Below are 20,488 nucleotides of genomic sequence, written 5' to 3'. Positions count from 1 at the left end.
CTTTGTGCTTATATTTACTCGAAGAGTGATGCCCTCTAGGGTAATACCAGCCGACCCTGGCGACGGGACGCGGGGACCGTGTTGATGACATCACTTCCGGGGCGACAGGTTCGGGCTTCCTTGCGCCTAGGAAAGGGCGGTCGATCGGCTTTGCTGCGGAGAGGAGACGAGTACTGGTGACTGTCGTTCACGAGGAAGGTGGGTGAAACTGCTCAGCCCTCTCTCCACTGATGCTTTCGCGCGCCTGGAAAAGCGGTTCCAGTCAGAGTCCCTCGCCTTCTTAGAGCAGACAGAGACCAGCGCTGGCCAAGTGCCCAGGGTTCGCTTGGGATCCTTCCTGGCCCGAAGGAGGAGGGCTTCGCACAAGCTTCCTTGGCTGGATTTAGTGACTATAAGTCTGATTTCTCGTGGCGCGTCTGTTGGGGCTGCATCCTCTGCAGGGGTCCTCTGTGAATAGGTCGCTTATCTCTAATCCCTGGATGCCCTCTGCTCCTGTGGAACAATAAAAGTTCCAATATTCGCTCTTTTATTTTTTTCCATTTTGTCCATTAGTGTGATAGGGAAAGAGCCTACTTAAATATCTAGAAGGTTCTAGAACAGGTGATTTGGGGGGGCATGAGACTAGATATTTGGCAGTGTGAAATAACCAGGGTGCTTTAATGACGGACTGCTGTTATTTGGGGCAAAGAGGATTTGGGGAGATCCCTGTTATGATAAACCTGTGGCAAAAATGGAGATTTAATTCAAACAATTGTAATTAATGGATAAAATAGGTATTAGGTTACGGTCATTTTAGTTGAGATGCTCTTTTAAGATGAGCTTTATGAGAACACTTGTTTCTAAACTTAGACGACTAAATCTTTGTGCTTTATGTGAACTCTTGTTTTCTGACCAAATGATTAAATTTTTCTTTTGAAAGATGTTTCCAGGAAATGGAATGCATTGATTTTCATCAGTTCCATTTTGCCCTTATTGTTTGATTTTTTTTAACCACATTTTGTCTTAATTTTAGCTATAAAAAAAATGAATAGCACTTTACAAAAGACTATACATGCAGCTGTTGTACTGTAACATTAGCTGTTTTATAAAGAATAATCAATAGTTTGGTAAGAACAGCATGCAAGTAATAGTAATACTAAAAATTTTATATCTAACTTCCCGTTTTCCCTCTTAAAGAGCATTATATTCATTCATACTGTTATTTATATTAACAGATTTCTACAGACTAAAATTTTTTGCTAACTTTTACAAAACTTTCCTAAATTTTTATAAAACTATATATTGAAAAATAAACCAAGTTTTTGGAATTTTGCTTTACTGAATGGGCTAGTGGCTAATGTCAGTTCCAAATAATAGTTTGTTTCTTTAATTCTTTTCCAGGAATTATCTATACAGTAAATATGCTAATATTGAATAAGACAGCAGGAGTTTTTTCTAAACCATCAAAAAGGAATATGTATGAATTCCTAAGAAGTTTTAATTTTCATCCTGGAAAACTATTTCTTCATAAACTAGTATTGGGAATTGAAACCAGTTGTGATGATACAGCAGCTGCTGTGGTGGATGAAACCGGAAATGTTTTGGGAGAAGCAATACATTCCCAAACCGAAGTTCATTTAAAGTGAGTAGACATTATCTTGGTAGTTTCCACTTTTTTTTGGAAAAATAAAATGAAATAATTTTTTTTTGTATTTATTACATATAAAAGTTAAATTTTAAGAACTAATTTCTTCTTTCATGCAGAAGTTTCTAATAACTGCCGTAGAAAACCTTAAACCCCTCAACCTGGCTTTTAAGGAGCTCCACAATAAGGTCCCAACCTTAGCTAATCCTGTTGCCAAAAAGAAACTAAACTTCAATATTTATCCATGATTTCCCCTCGTGCCTTTTCCTCTTTTGTCCACCTGTATGTTTCATGGTCTCAACTGAAGTCCTAGGAAAGTATGACCTGACTTCTAGCCTGTGTTAATCACTGCAAAAGAAAATCCTATTCACATTTACACATATAATTCATATTGGTACTTAAATAATAATATACTGTTGTATTAAAGCACAGAATGGTGCCAGGTTTATAAACTCAGATTTTTCCAGAGGGCCACCAGACAGGTTACATAAATAGGTGGGCTGGGTATAATGTGGAGAATATCTATAGGAGGTCACTACTCAGCTCCAGCCAGTTGTTGCCATGCAAGAATGTAGGCCTTATGTTATTTGATTATCAGAATTTTCGAGAGAAAATGGAAATCCAGAATGTTATGGTAATATCTCCCAGATTTTAAAAATTAGTAGGTAATTCAGATATATTAAAATACCATACAGTTCAGATATGCCTTCAAGCCATTAATTTACAACATCTAAACAGTGAAAAAGGTTGGTGTTTTGAGATCACAAACCTGTGTGTGAATCATGAATTAGTGATTGGTATTGGCGCTGACTTTGGGAAGTTCCTGATCCTCTCTGATTCTGTTTTCACCTCCAACAAATGGGAAAGATAATACCTGCCTTATAGGATTGTGGGGTGCATAATAGAAATAATACAGAATATTAGAAATAGTATACGTGAAGAGGCAGAGTAGGCCTCTAATGGTTACGTATTATATGAAAGGGACTGTGGTAGGTCTTCATAAGGCACAGTGAAATACTAGCAAGTCATAGCCTTCAAGAAGCTTAACCTAATCTTTGAGACATGGTATGTAGACCTACAAGGAAAGTTAGCAGTGCAAGGCAGCATAGAGTAGCAAAGAAGTAGTGCAGACAATAACTTATTACCATGCCTTAGTTTTACAGTCCTTTCATTATTTTGGGGTGTATTGGACATTTGAACATGTAAATGTTAGCTGCACAGAAAGGCCTACCCTAACCACTTAATCTAAATTAGGTACTCCCACCCTGTTTATTCTATATACCATATCCTGCATATTTTCCTCGTAATTCTTTTCATAATTTTTATGTTTGTTTACTTATGTACAGTCTTTCCCCCAATAGACTCTCAGCTCCATGGTGACAGGGGCTGCGTCTGTATTAACCACTACACTATGCCTAGTGCCCAGCATAGCACCTGACATGTTGCAGGGGTCAGTGGCCTTGAGAGATAGTCAGGCCTTCAATGAAAGAGGATGGAAAGAATAGTGTAGGCTGAGAGAGCATCACTGGCAAAGGCAAAGAGGTGAGAAAGTACTGGACAGACACTTAGTTTAGCTAGCGCATGAGTCACTTGAGAGGAATATATAGGCAAATAAGCTATTTGGTACCATCTCCTCAGCACATCTCAGCATTTATTGAATACCTACAATTGCAAGGCAGCATCTGAGGCACTGTGGGTACATATATATGATCCCTTCCTCTGAGCAGCTTACCATATAAAGTGGTTTACATTCTGGTTCAGCCACTGACTAGTTTTGAGACCCTGCACCATTTTCTATGTCTCAATGTCCTTATCTGTGAAATGGGGCTAATAATGACAACCAGCTCATAATATTGTTGTGAAGGTTAAACGTGAATTCTTTAAAGCATTTAGTGCAGTTCTTGACAAATAGCAAGGGCTCAAAAAAACCTACCTATTACTAGTAACAATAGTACTTCTCTTACTACTATAAATAAGTGAAGAAGACAGATAGGTAAATAGGTCATTGTAAAACAGCATGGAAAGTGCAATAATAGAGGATTGCTTGGAAGAGGAGTTCTTTCTTTCGAGCCAGAGACCTGAAGGACAATCTTGACTTCTCCCTCACCACTCTGTACCCAAATCAGTCATCTAGTCATAGTAAATCTGCCTCCCAAATATTTCTTGAAACTTTTCCTCCCACTTTCCACTTAGTGCAAGCCCTTATTGTATCTTGCCTGGACTTTTGGCTCCAGTCTTGAGGCTAAATGGTTTCACTGCCTCTTTATTAGCTTTGTTCTTTAATCATCCACTTTCCATACTGTCTACAAATTATTATTTGATTATTAATTAATTGATTTTATTAATCATAATTAATTCTTTGAGAATAAAGCCATGGTCTTATTCATCTCTTTTGTCTCTGATGCTTAGCATAATCCTTAGAAGATAATACATAGAAGAGGCACAGAAAGGAAGGGGAGTAGGCAAGTGGGAGGAGGAAGAAATGAGTAGGAGGGAGAGGATTTGGATTTAAAGTCTCCCAAATTCCAAGAAAGTAAAAGCTTTTGAGTAGGTGAGTGATGAGGTCAGCACTGTGCTTTTTTTCTGGCAACACAATATAGAACAACTCCAAGGATCAGAGAATGTATCTAGGGAAGTACAGTTAGAAGGCTTTGAATAGACTGAGTTAATGAGAGCTTTTCGAACTTGGTGGTGGCAGTGGGACAGTGCTGACCTTATCAATGGTGATAAACTTAATTAAATGTGGAAAGTGAGGGAAAGAAAGGAGATAAAGATAAGCCTGGAAACCCAAGTGATTAGGAGGTTATTGATGCCATTAACAGAATTGAGGAATATAGGAGAAAAAGTCACTTTGAAGAATTAAGGAAAATGGTATTATATTATGGATGTGTTGAAATAAGATCATTTCTTTTAAATATTGCCCTCATTGACTGACACAGTACATATTTTAACTATTAAATATTCATTGAATGCCATGTATATAGATCTTACAACATCAATATTTGAAGGTTTTTTTTTTGAGATTAGAGGTACATCTTGCAGACTCTCTATATTTTTGCTCTGCCTCTCTGATCAGTCACATGCTGGCAAATTTTTTGCTAACAACTTTGCCTTCTAATTCTTTATTCTTGACATTTGGAGTGGTCATCCACTGCTTGTCCTACGTGGACCAAAAATCAAAATTACCAATCCAATTAAAGATTAGATTCCCAAACTTTATTTCAGGATTTCAAGCTGTCTACTGCCCTACCATGAGCTCAAGTGCAGTGTGTTTAAAAATAAACTCGTCTTGGGCTTCCCTGGTGGCGCAGTGGTTAGGCATCCGCCTGCCAATGCAGGGGACACGGGTTCCAGCCCTGGTCCGGGAGGATCCCGCATGCCGCGGAGCAACTAAGCCCGTGCACCACTACTACTGAGTCCGTGTGACACAACTACTGAAGCCTGCGTGCCTGGAGCCTGTGCTCCGCAATGAGAAGCCCTCGGCAACTAGAGAAAGCCCGCGCACAGCCACGGAAGACGCAACGCAGCCAATAAATAAATAAAATAAATCTATTTTTAAAAAAAAAATAAATAAATAAACTCGTCTTCTTCACAAAACTGTCTTCATGTTTCTCTCTGTTAGTATTTCTTTTCTTCCAGCCAGATTAATTTTCCTAAAATCCAGTTTTATCCTGTCCTTTCCTTATTCAAGACTCCTTCCTTAGAATGCTTCTCAAAATTATTTTGGTGATTTCATTTATCAAGAAACAAATCCATAGGAGTTTGTTGTATAGAGTTTTGAAAAGTCAGAGACATTAAATAACATCCTTAATCACTGAATGTTGAGTTCTTATAATGTACTGCACATTATAAGGCACACATAATTTGAAAATACTTGACTTACTAATGTCTTTAGCTATATAATGGTTAATTTGAAAACATGCCTTCAGCCATAATGTATACTTTTTCTTTCTCTATTTTTATAATCTTAAAATTATAAAAAGCTGTTTTTTTATATCTTTCAGAACAGGTGGGATTATTCCTCCAGTAGCTCAACAGCTTCATAGAGAAAATATTCAACGCATAGTGCAAGAAGCTCTCTCTGCCAGTAAAGTCTCTCCAAGTGAACTCTCAGCAATTGCAACTACCATAAAACCAGGACTTGCTTTAAGCTTGGGTGTAGGCTTATCATTTAGCTTACAACTGGTAGACCAGTTAAAAAAGCCCTTCATTCCCATTCATCATATGGAGGCTCATGCACTTACTATTAGGTTGACAAATAAAGTAGAATTTCCTTTTTTAGTTCTTTTGATTTCAGGAGGTCATTGTCTTTTGGCATTAGTTAGAGGAGTTTCAGATTTTCTGCTTCTTGGAAAGTCTTTGGATATAGCGCCAGGTGACATGCTTGACAAGGTAATTATTTAAGAATTAATATCTCTATTCTTTTTTGTTAAGGTGTCTGTTTCAGCTAAATAGTAATAGATACACTACTGCTATTCATCTAAATATTTCTGAATATCATATTAGACTGAAAAAAATTATGTGCAGTAGAAAAAAAAAGAGTAGTACGTAATTTTATAAAAGATCCCTTCTTACCCATTCCGAATAAAATGATATGAGGTTTACATCAGTATATAAAGGCTCAAATAGTTTGCATATACAATTTTTTTAATCAAATAACATAATATATGTGAAAGAAAGTGCTTTGTGAAGTGTAATGTACCTTTAAAAAGTGAAATAAGAGGATATATAAAGATAACATGAGGACATTAAAGATGTACAAAGTTCTATTATTAAATGTTACAATTGCTGACACCACTGACAAGCAGATTTCTTTTCCTTTGTTTTAGAATCTTAAAGCCTACTGCCTTATACAAAAAACCTGTTGCCAACAGCTGAAATGATTGGAAGAAATAGGGCAGGTTCTTATTTTTGAAGTTCATCATTAAGCAGTCATTGTCATTTTCAAACCTATTTTCCATCCCCAGTAGAAGAGCAAAAGTAGATAGGAAGGCAGTGATTGGCCACTATTGATCAGGTTGTCAGAAACAGCAAGATTGTCTGTCTTGACTGACAACCAGCTCTGGTCCATGTTTGTAAAAGTATTGCATGTCTTATTCATCCAGGGTAAAATTCATTTCCTTTGCACCCTGGTTTCAAAATGTACAGTTTCATGACATTACAAAAATTTTTGTTTGTTTTTGATAGGTAGCAAGAAGACTTTCTTTAATAAAACATCCAGAGTGCTCCACCATGAGTGGTGGGAAGGCTATAGAACATTTGGCCAAACAGGGAAATAAATTGCATTTTGATTTCAAACCTCCCATGCAACGTGCTAGAAATTGTGATTTTTCTTTTTCTGGACTTCATCACGTTATTGATAAGATGATAATGCAAAAGGAAAAAGAGGAAGGTATATTTCTAATTAGTAAAGTTGGACAAATAAGTAGTACTGGATTGTACCTAAAAATACCTGCTCATTCCTGCAGGTATTGAGAAGGGGCAAATCCTGTCTTCAGCTGCAGATATTGCTGCTGCAGTACAGCACACAATAGCCTGCCACATTGCAAAAAGAACACATCGTGCTATTCTATTTTGCAAGCAGAGAGACTTGTTATGTCAAAGTAATGCAGTACTGGTAAGTTTTGTAATTTTAGAATAGTAGTAATCCTTTACAGTATGTTACTTTTCTTCCCAGAGTTTAATTGACCCTAAGCATAGGATGAAAAGATCTTTAGGCCATATGCGATCCCTGACAGTATGAAATCACGTAGAATAAAAACTAACAGCCATTGGGATTTCCCTGGTGACGCAGTGGTTAAGAATCCGCCTGCCAACACAGGGGACACGGGTTCGAACCCTGGTCCGGGAAGATCCCACATACCGCGGAGCAACCAAGCCTGTGCACCACGACTACTGAGTCTGCGCTCTAGATCCCGTGAGCCACAACTACTGAGCCCACGCGCCCGGAGCCCATGCTTCGCAACAAGAGAAGCCACCGCGATGAGAAGACGGCGCACCGCAATGAAGAGTAACCCCCGCTCGCCGCAACTAGAGAAAGCCCATGTGCAGCAACAAAGACCCAATGCAGCCAAAAAATAATTTTTAAAAAAGACAGAAGACTTTTAACAGCCATTCCCTGTACAGGCCTGGCAGCTTTATAGGACATCTGTACAGCCTGTGTGGCAAAAAAGTTCAAGGCTGCATCTTATTGAATTTAAAAGAGGGTTTACAGTATGAAACAAAATGCAGTATAACTGCTGTCATTATTGAAGGAAAAATAGGCTGTTTCCTTCAAATTTATCTTCCTTTGATGAAATCCCTTTAAATGTGCTTAAAAGCCTTGATAAATTTCCTGTGTAACTGTATCTTAAACTTCGTTCTTTTGAAAATTGTAAAGCGAGAAAAATATTTAAATGGTAGGTTCACAAAATGGAATATTACACAAATATCAAAGGTAATAGTTTAAGAATTACGTAGTAAAATGAAAAAAAAATGCTTATAACTGAAAACTGCAGGGTCTAAAATACTGTACTATAATTGTAATGAGAAAAGGGTTAGAAGAAAATGTACAAAAATGAAAGTGATCATATGGTAATATTGAAATTGTTGGTGATTTTTGTTTCTTTTGCAAATGTTTATTATATAGATCTATCACTTGCTCATTACCCACCTACCAAAATGTGATATTGTCTTATTGTATAATGCTGGTACTTCCCCCAGGTTTAGCTCACAGCTTAGCTCATATTCATGTGTGATATTTGTTAATTTTGGTTTTCTCAACTTTTTCAGGTTGTATCTGGAGGCGTTGCAAGTAACTTATATATCCGAAAAGCTCTGGAAATCGTGACAGATGCAACACAATGCACTTTGTTGTGTCCTCCTCCCAGACTGTGCACTGACAATGGTGTTATGATTGCGTGGTAAGCCATGGATATTTGTGCTTCACTCATAATTATGTAAATATTAATTGCCATTTCATCATGCTAAATTTTCTTCCTTTAAATCTTGGGCTAGTTATTTTATTTTTATTGATTCTTATTTAGGAATGGTGTTGAAAGATTGCGTGCTGGCTTGGGCATTTTACACAGCACAGAAGGCATCCGCTATGAGCCAAAGTACGTGGTACCATTCATAATCTTTATGCAAGTTGCATTGTAAAAGTCAAAGCCTGGATTTTGCTTTTATATTTGAGGTTTTCATTGACACTGGTGGTACTTGAAGAAAGAGTACATTAATTTTTTTCACCTAACCTAAGCATTAGATACCTTATAATAAATATTTTTGTTATAGCATTAAATTATATAAATGTTGACAAATCATAGGTTAGAAACAGGCAGTGGGTAAGGATGATGAATTCCCTCATTGGGGACCAGAATGGAAACCATGTCCATGACCTGGACTTTTGCAGTGTTAAGACCATCTCAGCATCAGTTGCCGTGCTGGAAACTTAAGGAAAATGTGCAAAAAGCATTCAGGTGTGAGACTGGGTTGTGAATATACTTCTCCACAGGCAGCTGAGAAATGGCCAAAATATAGCTGTTTTCTGGAGGCCTTATTTCCTCTCCCAAATCAAAGTTCTTGGAATAGCACAGTTTTTCAATTTGTTATCAAGTTCTGGTCTAAGCTAATTCTGGAATAGTAAAAACAGTAAAGCATGATGATGTTTCATAATCTAACATAATTCTATTTTCAACAGTGTTTCATCTGCGGTTTTAAACTTTTCAGCATTTTAGTACATAACTATACCTATGTGAACCATAGACTATTAAGGCTGATCATAAATGAACAGAGTTTAGTTAGTAGTGACAGAAAGAATCCCTTAAGTTGATGGCCTAGGCTCAGGCAGAATCTTACCATATGATCCAACACTGTCTTCTTGTGGCAATGTTGAGGCTGGAGATGATGGCTTTTTTTAGGTTGGGGTCCATCTGAAGCCTTGTATAGGGCAACATGGTAAAAAAGCAGAAATCTGAGGCCAAAAGTATTTACTGAGGAAGAACAGAGAAAGAGGGTAGGATCTAAGACCTCTCCTGCCACCAGTGACAAAGGAAGGTAGAAAAGGAGCAAGCCAGCTTTTGAAACCTCAGAGAAGAACGGTAGAAACCTGGAGAATTTCTGAAGTTGGAATAAATGCAGGTCTGACTTTGTATGGTAAACTGTTTTTACCCTGTTAGCTTTGTAGAGCATTATAAGGCATTTTTTTGTTATTTTTTTCTGTTTCAAGGTTTTATTTATTTACAGTATTTGAGAGAGAACTCTTTCAAAAACATCTCAACCCCAAACTCATTGAATTGTATGCATTAAATATGTATAGCTTTTAACATGTCAATTATACCTCAAAGTCGTTTTAAAAAATTGCCCAATTTAGATTTCTAGCCTTCCTTCACCCATTATTCTGGTTTGAGGTCCTATTGTATTTTTATTTATTCAAGAACCACCATCACATATAATCAGTTATACACTAGATACATATATTGTTTATCAGAATTCTAAGCAGATAGTTTGCAGAACTAGTAACAGATCAGTAAACAAATAATGTAAAATAATTTGAAATAATGTGATTTGTCTGATTTTGATGCAGATGTCCTCTTGGAGCAGATATATCAAAAGAAGTGGGAGAAGCTGCCATAAAAGTGCCACGATTAAAAATGAAGATTTGATTTTTGCATTTCAAAAAATTCCCTAAAGGTAGTAGTAAAGTTTTGATTTTTTGTATATCAAATATATAATACTAATTGTTCATCAAGACTTTCTTTGTTATCCTTTTTATGTTTGATGTTTAACCCGCTCTTCTGAGAGACTATAATAATATGTTATAGTCTTATAAGGGAGTATAGGGGTTTTTTTATTATCAAAAACCAAATAAAACATCTTGTGGGAAAAAGAATATACTGATATTGGCAAGTAGAAAGAAAAACCTTGGAAAAAATATAGCAATTCTGCTAAATCCTGGCCCCATATTATACAGGCATAGATCTTTACCCCCCTTTTTCATATCAGGATACATTAGCCTGACTTTTCTAATGAGAGAACAATTTTAGAAAGGTAGCCAGGTCAAAGTCATGTCAACTCAAGAATTCTAAGTCAAAACAAAAGAATATATGTTAGTAATTATAAAAATATATATTATTAGATATCTTCTCTGGAGCAAATGGGATTTCTCTACATTTCTTAAAATGGGATTTTAAGAAATATGACATGCAAGTAATCCCTCAAGTTTATATTGTACTTTTTAGTTGGCCACATATATTCACATTCATTATTTTAGAAAGTATATTTAATCAGTGAAAATATATGAGGTGAAAAGGGCTGTTTTATTTTTGGATAATGTCCTTTGACTCTGACTTTTACTGCAGATATCGTAACAGTTCATGACTTTTTTTCTGCCCAGATTAAAATAACTGAATGTACTGTCCTTTGAATATAAGGATGATGCTACTAACTATTTAATGTCCTTTGAGAGATTTTGGTAGTAGAGATTTATGTTACATCATCCATACTGGATCAAGTTGTTAATTTTCTAATCAGTGACTTGCTTTATTGAGAAACTAGAGGGTAAGGATAAAAATCTAGAATGAAAAGATTTCTTATTTTAATCCTTCCTTAAGGTGACCTTCCCTTTTGGGAAATTCCATAAGTAATTGTGATCATAGAATATTGCTTTATGATCCTCCATTTTATCCTGGAAATATAATTTATATGAGAGAACATATAGAAACAGCAACATTTATAAAGCTTACATTCTTTGATGTTGAGGTATAGGTATGATATAATTGGTTTGTAACTATAATTTAGAAGAAACTATTAGTTTGTGAATTCACCTTTTACATTTGGATTTGTATTCTGTATCATGTGAATCTAAATTCACAGAAAGTGTATCTCCTTTGGCTGTTACAATAAGACTGCATATAAACTATGGAAGAAAATTGACCAAAATTTTTTCCCACCATCACAAATTTTATAGGAATATCTATAATCTAAGTTCTTAAAATTTCAAAGTATCAAAACTATTCCAGATGCTACAGACACACATGTCAAAATTAAGTTCATGATATAAATCAGGTAAACTACAGATAAAGAAAACAAGCAAATTCTGGAAGCATTCCATATATTTAGGTCTTTCAGTATTTAGCCAGAAGGAAGGAAGAGAAAGGGAGAAACATTGAACTCTATATTGGCAAGCATGTGTGCCAAAGTTAGCTTATAGTACAGGTAAGAGGCAGGCAATTTGCTGAAACTCTCTATATACTGAGGCCTTTCTCATCTTATGTATAATTTTTTAAAATAAAAAGAAAGTGCAGGGTAATAAAAGTAATCTGTACTTTGGGGCTGTACTTAAGGAGAAATACTGTAAAGTTTTAAGCGTGGTAGGATGGTCTGGCTAGGCCAAGATACTCAGGAAATGTCTATGTTATTGCATGCAAAAAAACCCTGATCATCAACTTTGAAACCACCTGAAGCCAGTTTCAAAGCTCAAAGTTTGCTGTCTAAAGGCTTTTTTTTTTTTTAATATCTCCAGAGGCTTAATGTTTCCAATGATATGAATTCTTAACAGTGCTGAATAAATGAATAAAAGGTTTGTATCATTTGAATTATTTATCCCTTTCTAGTATAAAATATGCCATTCTTCTCAGAATTCCACCAGGAAGTTGTGACTCAGAGCTATTTAGATAATTTTGAATCGAATTTGAAGACTAAAGAGGTCTCTTATTGTACAGTGGTTAAGAGCACAGGCTTTGGACTGTGGCACACAGAAAGCCCTGAGTACCTGTAGCTGCAGTCACCACCATCATTACTGTTATGTTAAAGCATGTTGGAGAAAATAACTGCTAATTAATGTGTGTGTTCACTGCAGCCCAGGTAGACTATAGAGACAATTGAGCAAAGTGGACAGAGAAAAACAGCGGCTCTTTAAAGGACCCACTGAAGCCTAGTTAGCTTTTATATCAAATCCATTTGCTGCTGTAAAAATATGAGAAGCAGACATACATCAAAACTTGCACCTACTGGAAACAGTACTCGTTGGGCAAAGACATCACATGATTCTAAGCCACAAAGAATGTCATCTATTCCAGCTGCAAACCAAAGATACTCTGTACGTATGGAGAATGGTCAACAGTGGTGGCCACACTTTTTAGCCATACTTTTGTGCTTGATGGGAAAGGATTTCAGATTTTTTTTTAGTAAAATGTTTTTAAAAGTATACATTTCAGATTTTAGAAGACTCGTGTACCTGTAGTATTTATCATTAAATATCTTAAGGTAGTACAGTGAGTGTTAACATGTAGGCTACTTTGAATCAGGTCTTTTTAGCCCAGCACACCAATTTAAAAATGTTTCTAACAAACACTTGATATATACACTAATTGTGCCACTTGTGTCAGTTGCTATATCTTAATAGTTTTAAGTGCAGGCATTCTATTATAGAAAATTCTACTTACTTTTTGAAACCATAATTCTGACCTGATGTTAAATTCCAGTAGACATGCTAAGGAAAATTTGTTAAGTATCATCAATATCAAGAACTTCCATTCAAAAAGATTACTCAGTTATATATATTTTACCACAATTAAAAATAAAAAATTTTAAAAGATTGCTCAGGAATCCTTTTACGCTAAAGTGTTTTTAATTAGCCTTCTGCAGGCTCCGGATTAGCTTTCTGTACATGTTTCCCAAGTTGGCTCAACAGCACTATTCTTGGTCTTGATACAGTTGTGATATCTGATGAAATTGCAGATGAAAAGGAAAAAATATTGTGAGAAACAGTGGCCTTTTTTGTTTTGAAGAGTCCCGTGAAGTTAGTTACAGGAGGTATAAAAGTCAAAGAATCTCTTGGTTGAATTTTGGGTTTTAATTTTCTTCGGTGCTCTTTCCCTAAAAATTAGAGAGCCACAATTAAGTGTCTCTTTCTTAAGCCTAAGATCCCTAGGTATAGTCTCATTGCATTTAGTTCTATATATTTCTGTTTTCTTCACATCACTAAAACATACTAAGAGAACAGATCAATAGCTTCCAGACTTTTAGATGCCAGAGTGCAAAAATTTGTGGGGATCAATATATGGTTGCCAACTTTTTATTATGCCAAGTTGGCACTAGTGAAAGAACAAATGCCAGCTACTTTAAACATCGTTTTGTAAAAGAAGGGATATTTTAATGTCAATAGAAGGTGTAAAAGGCATTATATCAAAATGGAGGACTTTACTTGAATGAAATTAACTTTATCAGAAATTTGATTGTCCTTATTTTTTCTTATGTTACCACAAACCTGTGAAAACTTTATCAGACCGTTACTGGTATACATATTGTTATTGAGAAACCAATATTAAAGTGAAGGAATAATGGAACTGGCTTTATTCTTTTATGTAAATTACTCTTACACTAAAGAAGCTATACAAAAACCAGACGCTCTTCTACCCATGATATTCAGAAATAATAGCCTCCCACACATACTTAGCTTCCCTCATATCTCCCTGAATAAATGAAGTTCTTTCTTCTCCTTTTCTTTTCTTATTCTCTCTCTTTCCATTTGTGACTCCAGCAAAGTGATCTTAATTTCAGAAGGTTCTATTTTTGCTTTTGACAGTAAGGTAATATACGAAGTAAGACTGATTTTGGTCCTACACTACGCACACATGAACAAGCACTAAGCATATACATAAAACTAGTAAGTAATTTATTTTCCCTATTACATGTCTGATAGGAATTGATGAGTAACATTATAAGATCTAGACTCTGATCTCGCAGGCCTAGGCCACTCAGCCATCATCTGCCAACTTTGAATAAAACTGTACATAGTATCAGTGGAAACAGTGTGGTCTCTGCCCTAAGAACTTATAAGATAGACAAGTTGTACATGAAACAGAATAATAGCAAGATCGTAATTAAAGTCATATTTACATGTTGTTTCAATAATGACTTCTATGCATGGCTTGTGGGAAAAAGCAAAGAGAGTGATTTCTGTCAAGTGATATTAGTAGGGAAGCCTTAAAAGAAATGATTAACATGGGCTTGTAAATGGGAAGATATTTTAGGTATATAGAATTAGAAAAGCATAAGTTTACAGGTAAACTTTTTTTGGTAGTCCCTACATTTTGAATTCTTAGAAATGAACAATTATAAAGTGTCAGGGCTAGAAAGTATAAAAGAAAAATCAATTACCTTTTTTAAATACAGGAATTATGGATGGTCCTCCATTTTTCTCCAGACTAAAAGGAAAACATTTTTATCACAAAAACTAGATATATATATAAAGACTTAGTACACCCAGGTACCATGTTCAGTGCCTAATGGTCTAATTTATACGTTACCTGTACTAACTATGCATGTTACCTGTAGGTGTTTTATATTCTGTCACTCATTGACTCGCTTATCACCCAAAACATTTGGAAGAGTAAATCTGCCTTAAGTGATCAGGGAAAGCTCCATGGAAGAAGAGACACTTCAGTTAGGTTCTGAAGAAAATAGGTCTTTAAATGGATGAGGTGGGGAGCGGGTATTCCAGATAGAGGGAATAGGATATGAAAAATTACAGTACTATAAAACAGCACGGCAAGTTCAAAGGGCACTAAGTAGTCTGGTGTGATTGGAATTAAAGGTATCTGGAGACATGATGGGAGATAAGGTTGGAGAATAAAGATCAGGTCATTTTATGTATTAAGAATAAGAGAAAATTTAAACTTTATTTTCAAAGCAATGTAATACCTATGAAATGTTTCAAGCCAAAGAATAACAAGGTATACCTAAGTTAATATGATGTGTGTGGCTTTAAAAGAAGTATTATTTTAATCATCATCCTGTACATGTAACATATAAATATGGTGTTACACAATTTCCCTGGTAATAAAATGTAAGTCTTGATTAAAGTTAAAATATTAAAACTGCTTATCACAAATGTGTTCCTGGTTAATTTGATGAGGAACATTTGCTGTTGTCAACTTTAATGAGGCACAGGCCCCGATCTATTCAATATGTCAGCTTCATGGCTATAGGGTCACGTGAAACTAGCTACTGTTAGGCTCAGAGTACTTTCATGCAGGGTCAGTTAACAGTAAAATTATGGCTCTACATGCTTCAAAATTTATACATCCAAAGACTCTTCTAATCTGCCATTCTTGGGGCTGAATAGGGGTGTGGGAATAGAGAAGTGGAATATACTCCAAAACAATGCTGTTGTGATCCCAACCAAAATCAATGTACTTTATGTTTCCAGTAGTGGAATCAAGGAATATTTTGTGGAACTTAATCTTTTAGTGCATTTCCCATAGTTTCATTTAAATCAAATTCCTTTACAGGATTGTTATGAAAATTAAAGGGAATAGTCTATGTAAATGCTCTAAGGAGAGTGCATAGAATTATTATTAGTTATGGGAGTAATTGTTATTTGCTTACCAGTTCCACCTCACTTGGTAGCCATTCCTATAAGTTTACTGACCACTTGTTACCGCTTACAATCCTGAAAGTTGAGTGTTCACAACTCCAGAGGGTGCCATTCACCTTACAGTCATTGTATATTTGTATGGTTACTACAACCATTTTCCAGGGGATGGCAGTAAAGTGTACTGAGGAAGGGGCATCTTTTTCTAATTCCCAAAAAGTTGCCGTATGGGCTAGCTGTGGGAGTGACTGTGTAAAATAATACTTCCATTATTTAAACTAAATTAATTTTTTGAACCAGTAAATATTATTTTTAACACTGTCAATTAAAGCAATTGTAATTTAGTTTTCCCTGGCTTATTATATAAAATTAGATAATCAGTTTGGGGTTTTCAGTTTTTCAAAGAATTCAAATTAAAGTGACTCTGAAGATACACTCATTTTTCTCTATATTTAAAATTGACTTATAGAACCATGATATGCTGTTGGGTCCTATTCTCTTCTATTATTGTAGAGTTAATAATATATCTTGAGTAGTTCTGTTTCCTATATGTAAATAGCACTATTTGCAGAGACTTGTAATTCAGCTACAATTACAGAAGAAGAGAAAATATGTTCATTGTAAGGAGATTCTCCTCTTCTGTCTTTTTTCAGAAACTTAAGTTCATGATGGAACTACAACACTGCGGCAAAATCGTCTGAATAAATGCCTGGCAAACTTTGCCATAACTTGAACCACAGGGTCTGATTTAGCCCTGTTTCTGCCCTGGGAATTTGGCCTAGCTTTGGATTAAGTCTAAGAGTCCCACTTGATGCCAAGGTCATAGTGGCATTCCTGGTTGCCTCAGAGCTCTCAAATGTACCCCAGTCTACAAAAAAAAAAATGGCTTCCTGGATCAGACTTGGAGGCAACCAGTCTTCCAGAAACTTTTCTGAAAGGCAGATGAATAATCCTAGCCAGACAGGATCCCCAAGATCAGGTTGTATTCTTGTCTGCACTTACAATTCTGTTGCTAACTCGGAATTAAAACAGGCTTTGGCAATGGACATTTAGAATGAAATTTATCCTTTGTTTTACAATGCATAGATTCATAACAAGGACAGTTCCCCATGTTTGATCTTCCTTAAACTTCCTTAAAAATTCCTCTCAGTAATTTTACTACTGCAACTTCAAATATAGAAACAATACCTTAAGGAAGGAAGTCCCACTCTTTGTTGCATTTGAAATTCCTTTAAAAATGCTGGGTTTATACTTGCATCTCTGCTGATATTCTTTGTTATACGAAGGAACTGATTAGGCTTATTCCTGCATTCCTTTAATAAGATTCGGAAAGCATTTGCATTGTAAGTTAAGTAGCCAAGAGCACTGGAGCAAGCCATGCGAACCTAAATGAAGAGGAAACAATTTCTCCTTAACCATTGAGCTTTGTTCTTAAAATATCTAACCCAGTGCTCTCATTAAATATTTCATAGGAAAGTCTCTGTAGCTATGTATAGCAAATATGTATGTCAACTGATGGCACTCTATAGATGGAAGCATACCAGCAATATTTTTAGGGAAGGCTGTCAATTGCCATTGATTTCTGGTAGTTGTTCTCAGTCCTGACTGCATTTTAGAATCACCAGGAGATTAAAAAAAAAAAAAAGCCCACCAACTAAATACAGACTCTCTTAGTAGAATCTGGCATTGTGTATTGTTTTTAAAGTGCCACAGGTGATTCTAATGGGCAGCCCAAGTAAGAACCTTTGAGTTTGAGGGCTTCCCTGGTGGCGCAGTGGTTGAGAGTCTGCCTACTAATGCAGGGGACACAGGTTCGAGCCCTGGTCTGGGAAGATCCCACATGCCGCAGAGCAACTAGGGCCGTGAGCCACGACTACTGAGCCTGCGCGTCTGGAGCCTGTGCTCCGCAACAAGAGAGGCCACGATAGTGAGAGGCTCGCGCACCGCGATGAAGAGTGGCCCCCACTTGCCGCAACTAGAGAAAGCCCTCGCACAGAAACGAAGACCCAACACAGCCAAAAATTAATTAATTAATTAATTAAAAAAAAAAAAAGAACCTTTGAGTTTGAACTAAGACAGTAGGTCTCAGTCTTCATTGTGCATTGGAATCACCTGGATAACTATGAAAATCATGTCTGTATTCCATCCCCTAGAAACTGATTTAATTACTTTGGGGTGCATTGAACTGAACATTGGGACTTTTCAAAACTGCACAGGTGATTGTAATATAGGAAACCAAGTAAGAGAGTATAGCATAAAAGTAAGTTAAAAATAAGCCGCTCAGGGAAGCAACTCAATTTTCCACGGCAAAACCAAAGAAACAAGCACAAGTATCAGGCCATGGGACTCCAGAAAAAGTAATTATTTCTTTGAAGGAAATACCCTCTGCATTTGACTCTTAAGTAATTAGGTTGTTCATATAATTAATAAAAGTATATTCCTGGGAAGTTCTTAGGAGAATCTGTTCATGGTGGCATAAGAAATGTCAAAGAAATGAACATAAACCAGGCCCATGCAGGGTATCAGAAGGTTGACATAGTGGTCTTTACACTGGCATCTGACTGCTGTATATGTCCAAAAACCTTCCACACCTTGAACAGTGGTTCTGGACCAGCAGCCTCAGCTTCTGGGAACTTGTTAAAAATGCAAATTCTAGGGCCTACACCAGATGTATTAGATCAGAAACTTTGTGAATGGAGCCCAGCAGTCTATGGTGTAACAAGTCCTCCAGGTGATTCTGTTGTACCCTAAAGTTGGAGAAATACTGCCTTAGACCCTGTGGGAAAAGCAAAGGAAACACTTAGAGGCAAAACACTACTATGGCCAGCCTCGTCTTCAGGTACCCTCACTTTAACCCTGTTTGGCAGGTAAGGAAAATTTTCCAATGGATTCCACTTTCATTCACTACAAATAATCATAGAAATGACAATGATTTTAATTATAAAATATAAAATATTTTATAAATAATTATAAATTTCTGTATCATCCATGTACTTATTTGTAGACTGAATCTTAAAGATTGAAGTTAAAATGAATGTGCACATTTTGTGGAAACCAGAATTGTGAATGGCAAATGTAGTATTAGAAAAATCATCAGATTTTGAGTTAGTAATATGAACTGTTATATGAGACTCAACCTGTGGAGAAATTAGCCCGCAGAAGTGAGAGAGAGGCAAATTATATTTTAGAATATTCTATTTTCGAATTAATTAATTTTTTTTTTTTTTTTTTTTTTACCTCTTCTTGCCTTGAGTACAAATGATAGCAGAGCCGTTGGATTGTCCCTAATGTGGTAAATGCTTCTGGAATACCAGCTCTAGAATGAGCCAGGGTAGCTATTAAATTCCCTATAAATTAAACAACAAGAAAAAAAATGCCTGTGTTATTTAATTGGTATAAACTGATATACTGTGCTTTCATTCACTTGCATACGTTAAAGTATAAAAAAGGTTTGAGGGACTTCCCCGGTGGTCCAGTGGTTAAGACTTCACCTTCCAATGCACGGGGTGCGGGTTAGATCCCTGGTTGGGGAGCTAAGATCCCACATGCCTTGCGGCCAAAAAACCAAAACATAAAACAGAAGCAATATTGTAACAAATTCGATAAAGACTTTAAAAATGGTCCACATCAAAAAAATCTTTAAAAAGGTTTAAGTCACAAGACATCTCTATTAATGAAGACCTGCTGAGAAAAAGCATGTGTGTTAAATGTAGAATAAACTTTCCCCAAAATTATGGTTTGGTTTTCTGTCACAAACAGTAAAAGTTAAATAGGTTTATTTAAGAGTGGGGAATTTTGAAAAATCAGAGGTTTTCTTCCTCTTGGCTTCAGAATATATTTTGTTTTGAGCTTTTATGGTTTGTTTTAATGACTATGAACATAATGTTTGAACTACTGTAAGAAAATTTAATGTCCTTTTTGCAATTCAGATGGCTTTGAGTTAAGAGCTTATTGGTATTTTAAAACCAGGTAATGTATTTATTGCTTATTGAAGTTTATGATCATTGAAGTTCTTGCCATAAAAAGAAATGTTTTGAGATTGAAGTAATAAAGTGATCTAGTAATTAAATAAATGTGCAGCTACGAACTTAAGATTGTTTCATTCGAATTCGTGTTTTATTTTTAGAGCTTTCGTGTGATATTCTTTCACAATATTGTTGCTGTGTTGGAATAGGTGTAACACAAATTTTAAGATATAAATGTATTTTTACATTTGTGGGTGGATACTTTATTGAGGTATTAACTGAGTTTTTGTTCTCCTTGTATTTTTTTCCAGCCTCCATTATTAGCCAGGAAGCCCTTTGTATTTATTGCCTCAGGATGAGGAGGGCTGGGTTTTATGGCCTAGAGCAAAAATTGTCTAAAGATAACCTTTCTTTCAGGCTTATATTTTCAAAAGCCTGAGTTTATAGAAGGCATTATGCTAGGGGGAAGGGACAGAGGAGTCTTTAAAGATAGGGAGTAAGAAATGGGGAACCAATGGGGAAGGGCAGAGAATCTAAGACTAA

At 36.0% G+C, this 20,488-nt stretch overlaps 2 protein-coding genes across 3 annotated transcripts in view; one reads left to right on the top strand and one right to left on the bottom strand.

Moving 5' to 3' along the window:
* OSGEPL1 (O-sialoglycoprotein endopeptidase like 1) lies at positions 1 to 12,185 on the top strand. 2 transcript variants are annotated; one of them, XM_059928337.1, is made up of 8 exons: positions 1 to 198; positions 1,381 to 1,621; positions 5,629 to 6,016; positions 6,812 to 7,016; positions 7,093 to 7,241; positions 8,396 to 8,526; positions 8,650 to 8,721; positions 10,188 to 12,185. In XM_059928337.1, the coding sequence occupies exons 2-8, from the start codon at positions 1,401 to 1,403 to the stop codon at positions 10,264 to 10,266; spliced, it is 1,245 nt and encodes a 414-aa protein (XP_059784320.1). In that variant the 5' UTR covers positions 1 to 198; positions 1,381 to 1,400; the 3' UTR covers positions 10,267 to 12,185. The 2 variants fall into 2 exon arrangements, with proteins under 2 accessions (XP_059784320.1, XP_059784321.1); XM_059928338.1 differs by lacking the exon at positions 8,650 to 8,721 and having other exon boundaries at positions 10,188 to 10,352.
* A 971-nt stretch (positions 12,186 to 13,156) lies between these two features.
* Positions 13,157 to 20,488, bottom strand: part of ANKAR (ankyrin and armadillo repeat containing) — a 71,616-nt gene continuing 64,284 nt past the window's right edge. Inside the window, exons 20-23 of the mRNA XM_059928341.1 lie at positions 19,218 to 19,327; positions 17,169 to 17,365; positions 14,765 to 14,811; positions 13,157 to 13,480 (exon numbers count right to left, since the gene is read on the bottom strand). Of these exons, the coding sequence (XP_059784324.1) occupies positions 13,236 to 13,480; positions 14,765 to 14,811; positions 17,169 to 17,365; positions 19,218 to 19,327 (599 nt within the window). The 3' untranslated portion in view covers positions 13,157 to 13,235. The remainder of the gene's footprint in view (positions 13,481 to 14,764; positions 14,812 to 17,168; positions 17,366 to 19,217; positions 19,328 to 20,488) is intronic.

Source organism: Balaenoptera ricei, chromosome 7 (genome assembly GCF_028023285.1).
Source record: "Balaenoptera ricei isolate mBalRic1 chromosome 7, mBalRic1.hap2, whole genome shotgun sequence".
Lineage (NCBI taxonomy): Eukaryota > Metazoa > Chordata > Mammalia > Artiodactyla > Balaenopteridae > Balaenoptera > Balaenoptera ricei.
This window is presented reverse-complemented; position numbering and strand designations above follow the sequence as displayed.

What these genes read in the sequence shown, in the direction of transcription:
- OSGEPL1 (XM_059928337.1), top strand. Translation starts at nt 1,401, where the DNA reads ATGCTAATATTGAATAAGACAGCAGGAGTTTTTTCTAAACCATCAAAA. An exon ending in GTCAAAGTAATGCAGTACTG is followed by an intron (nt 7,242 to 8,395) that starts GTAAGTTTTGTA and finishes CAACTTTTTCAG; the next exon opens with GTTGTATCTGGAGGCGTTGC. An exon ending in AATGGTGTTATGATTGCGTG is followed by an intron (nt 8,527 to 8,649) that starts GTAAGCCATGGA and finishes ATTCTTATTTAG; the next exon opens with GAATGGTGTTGAAAGATTGC.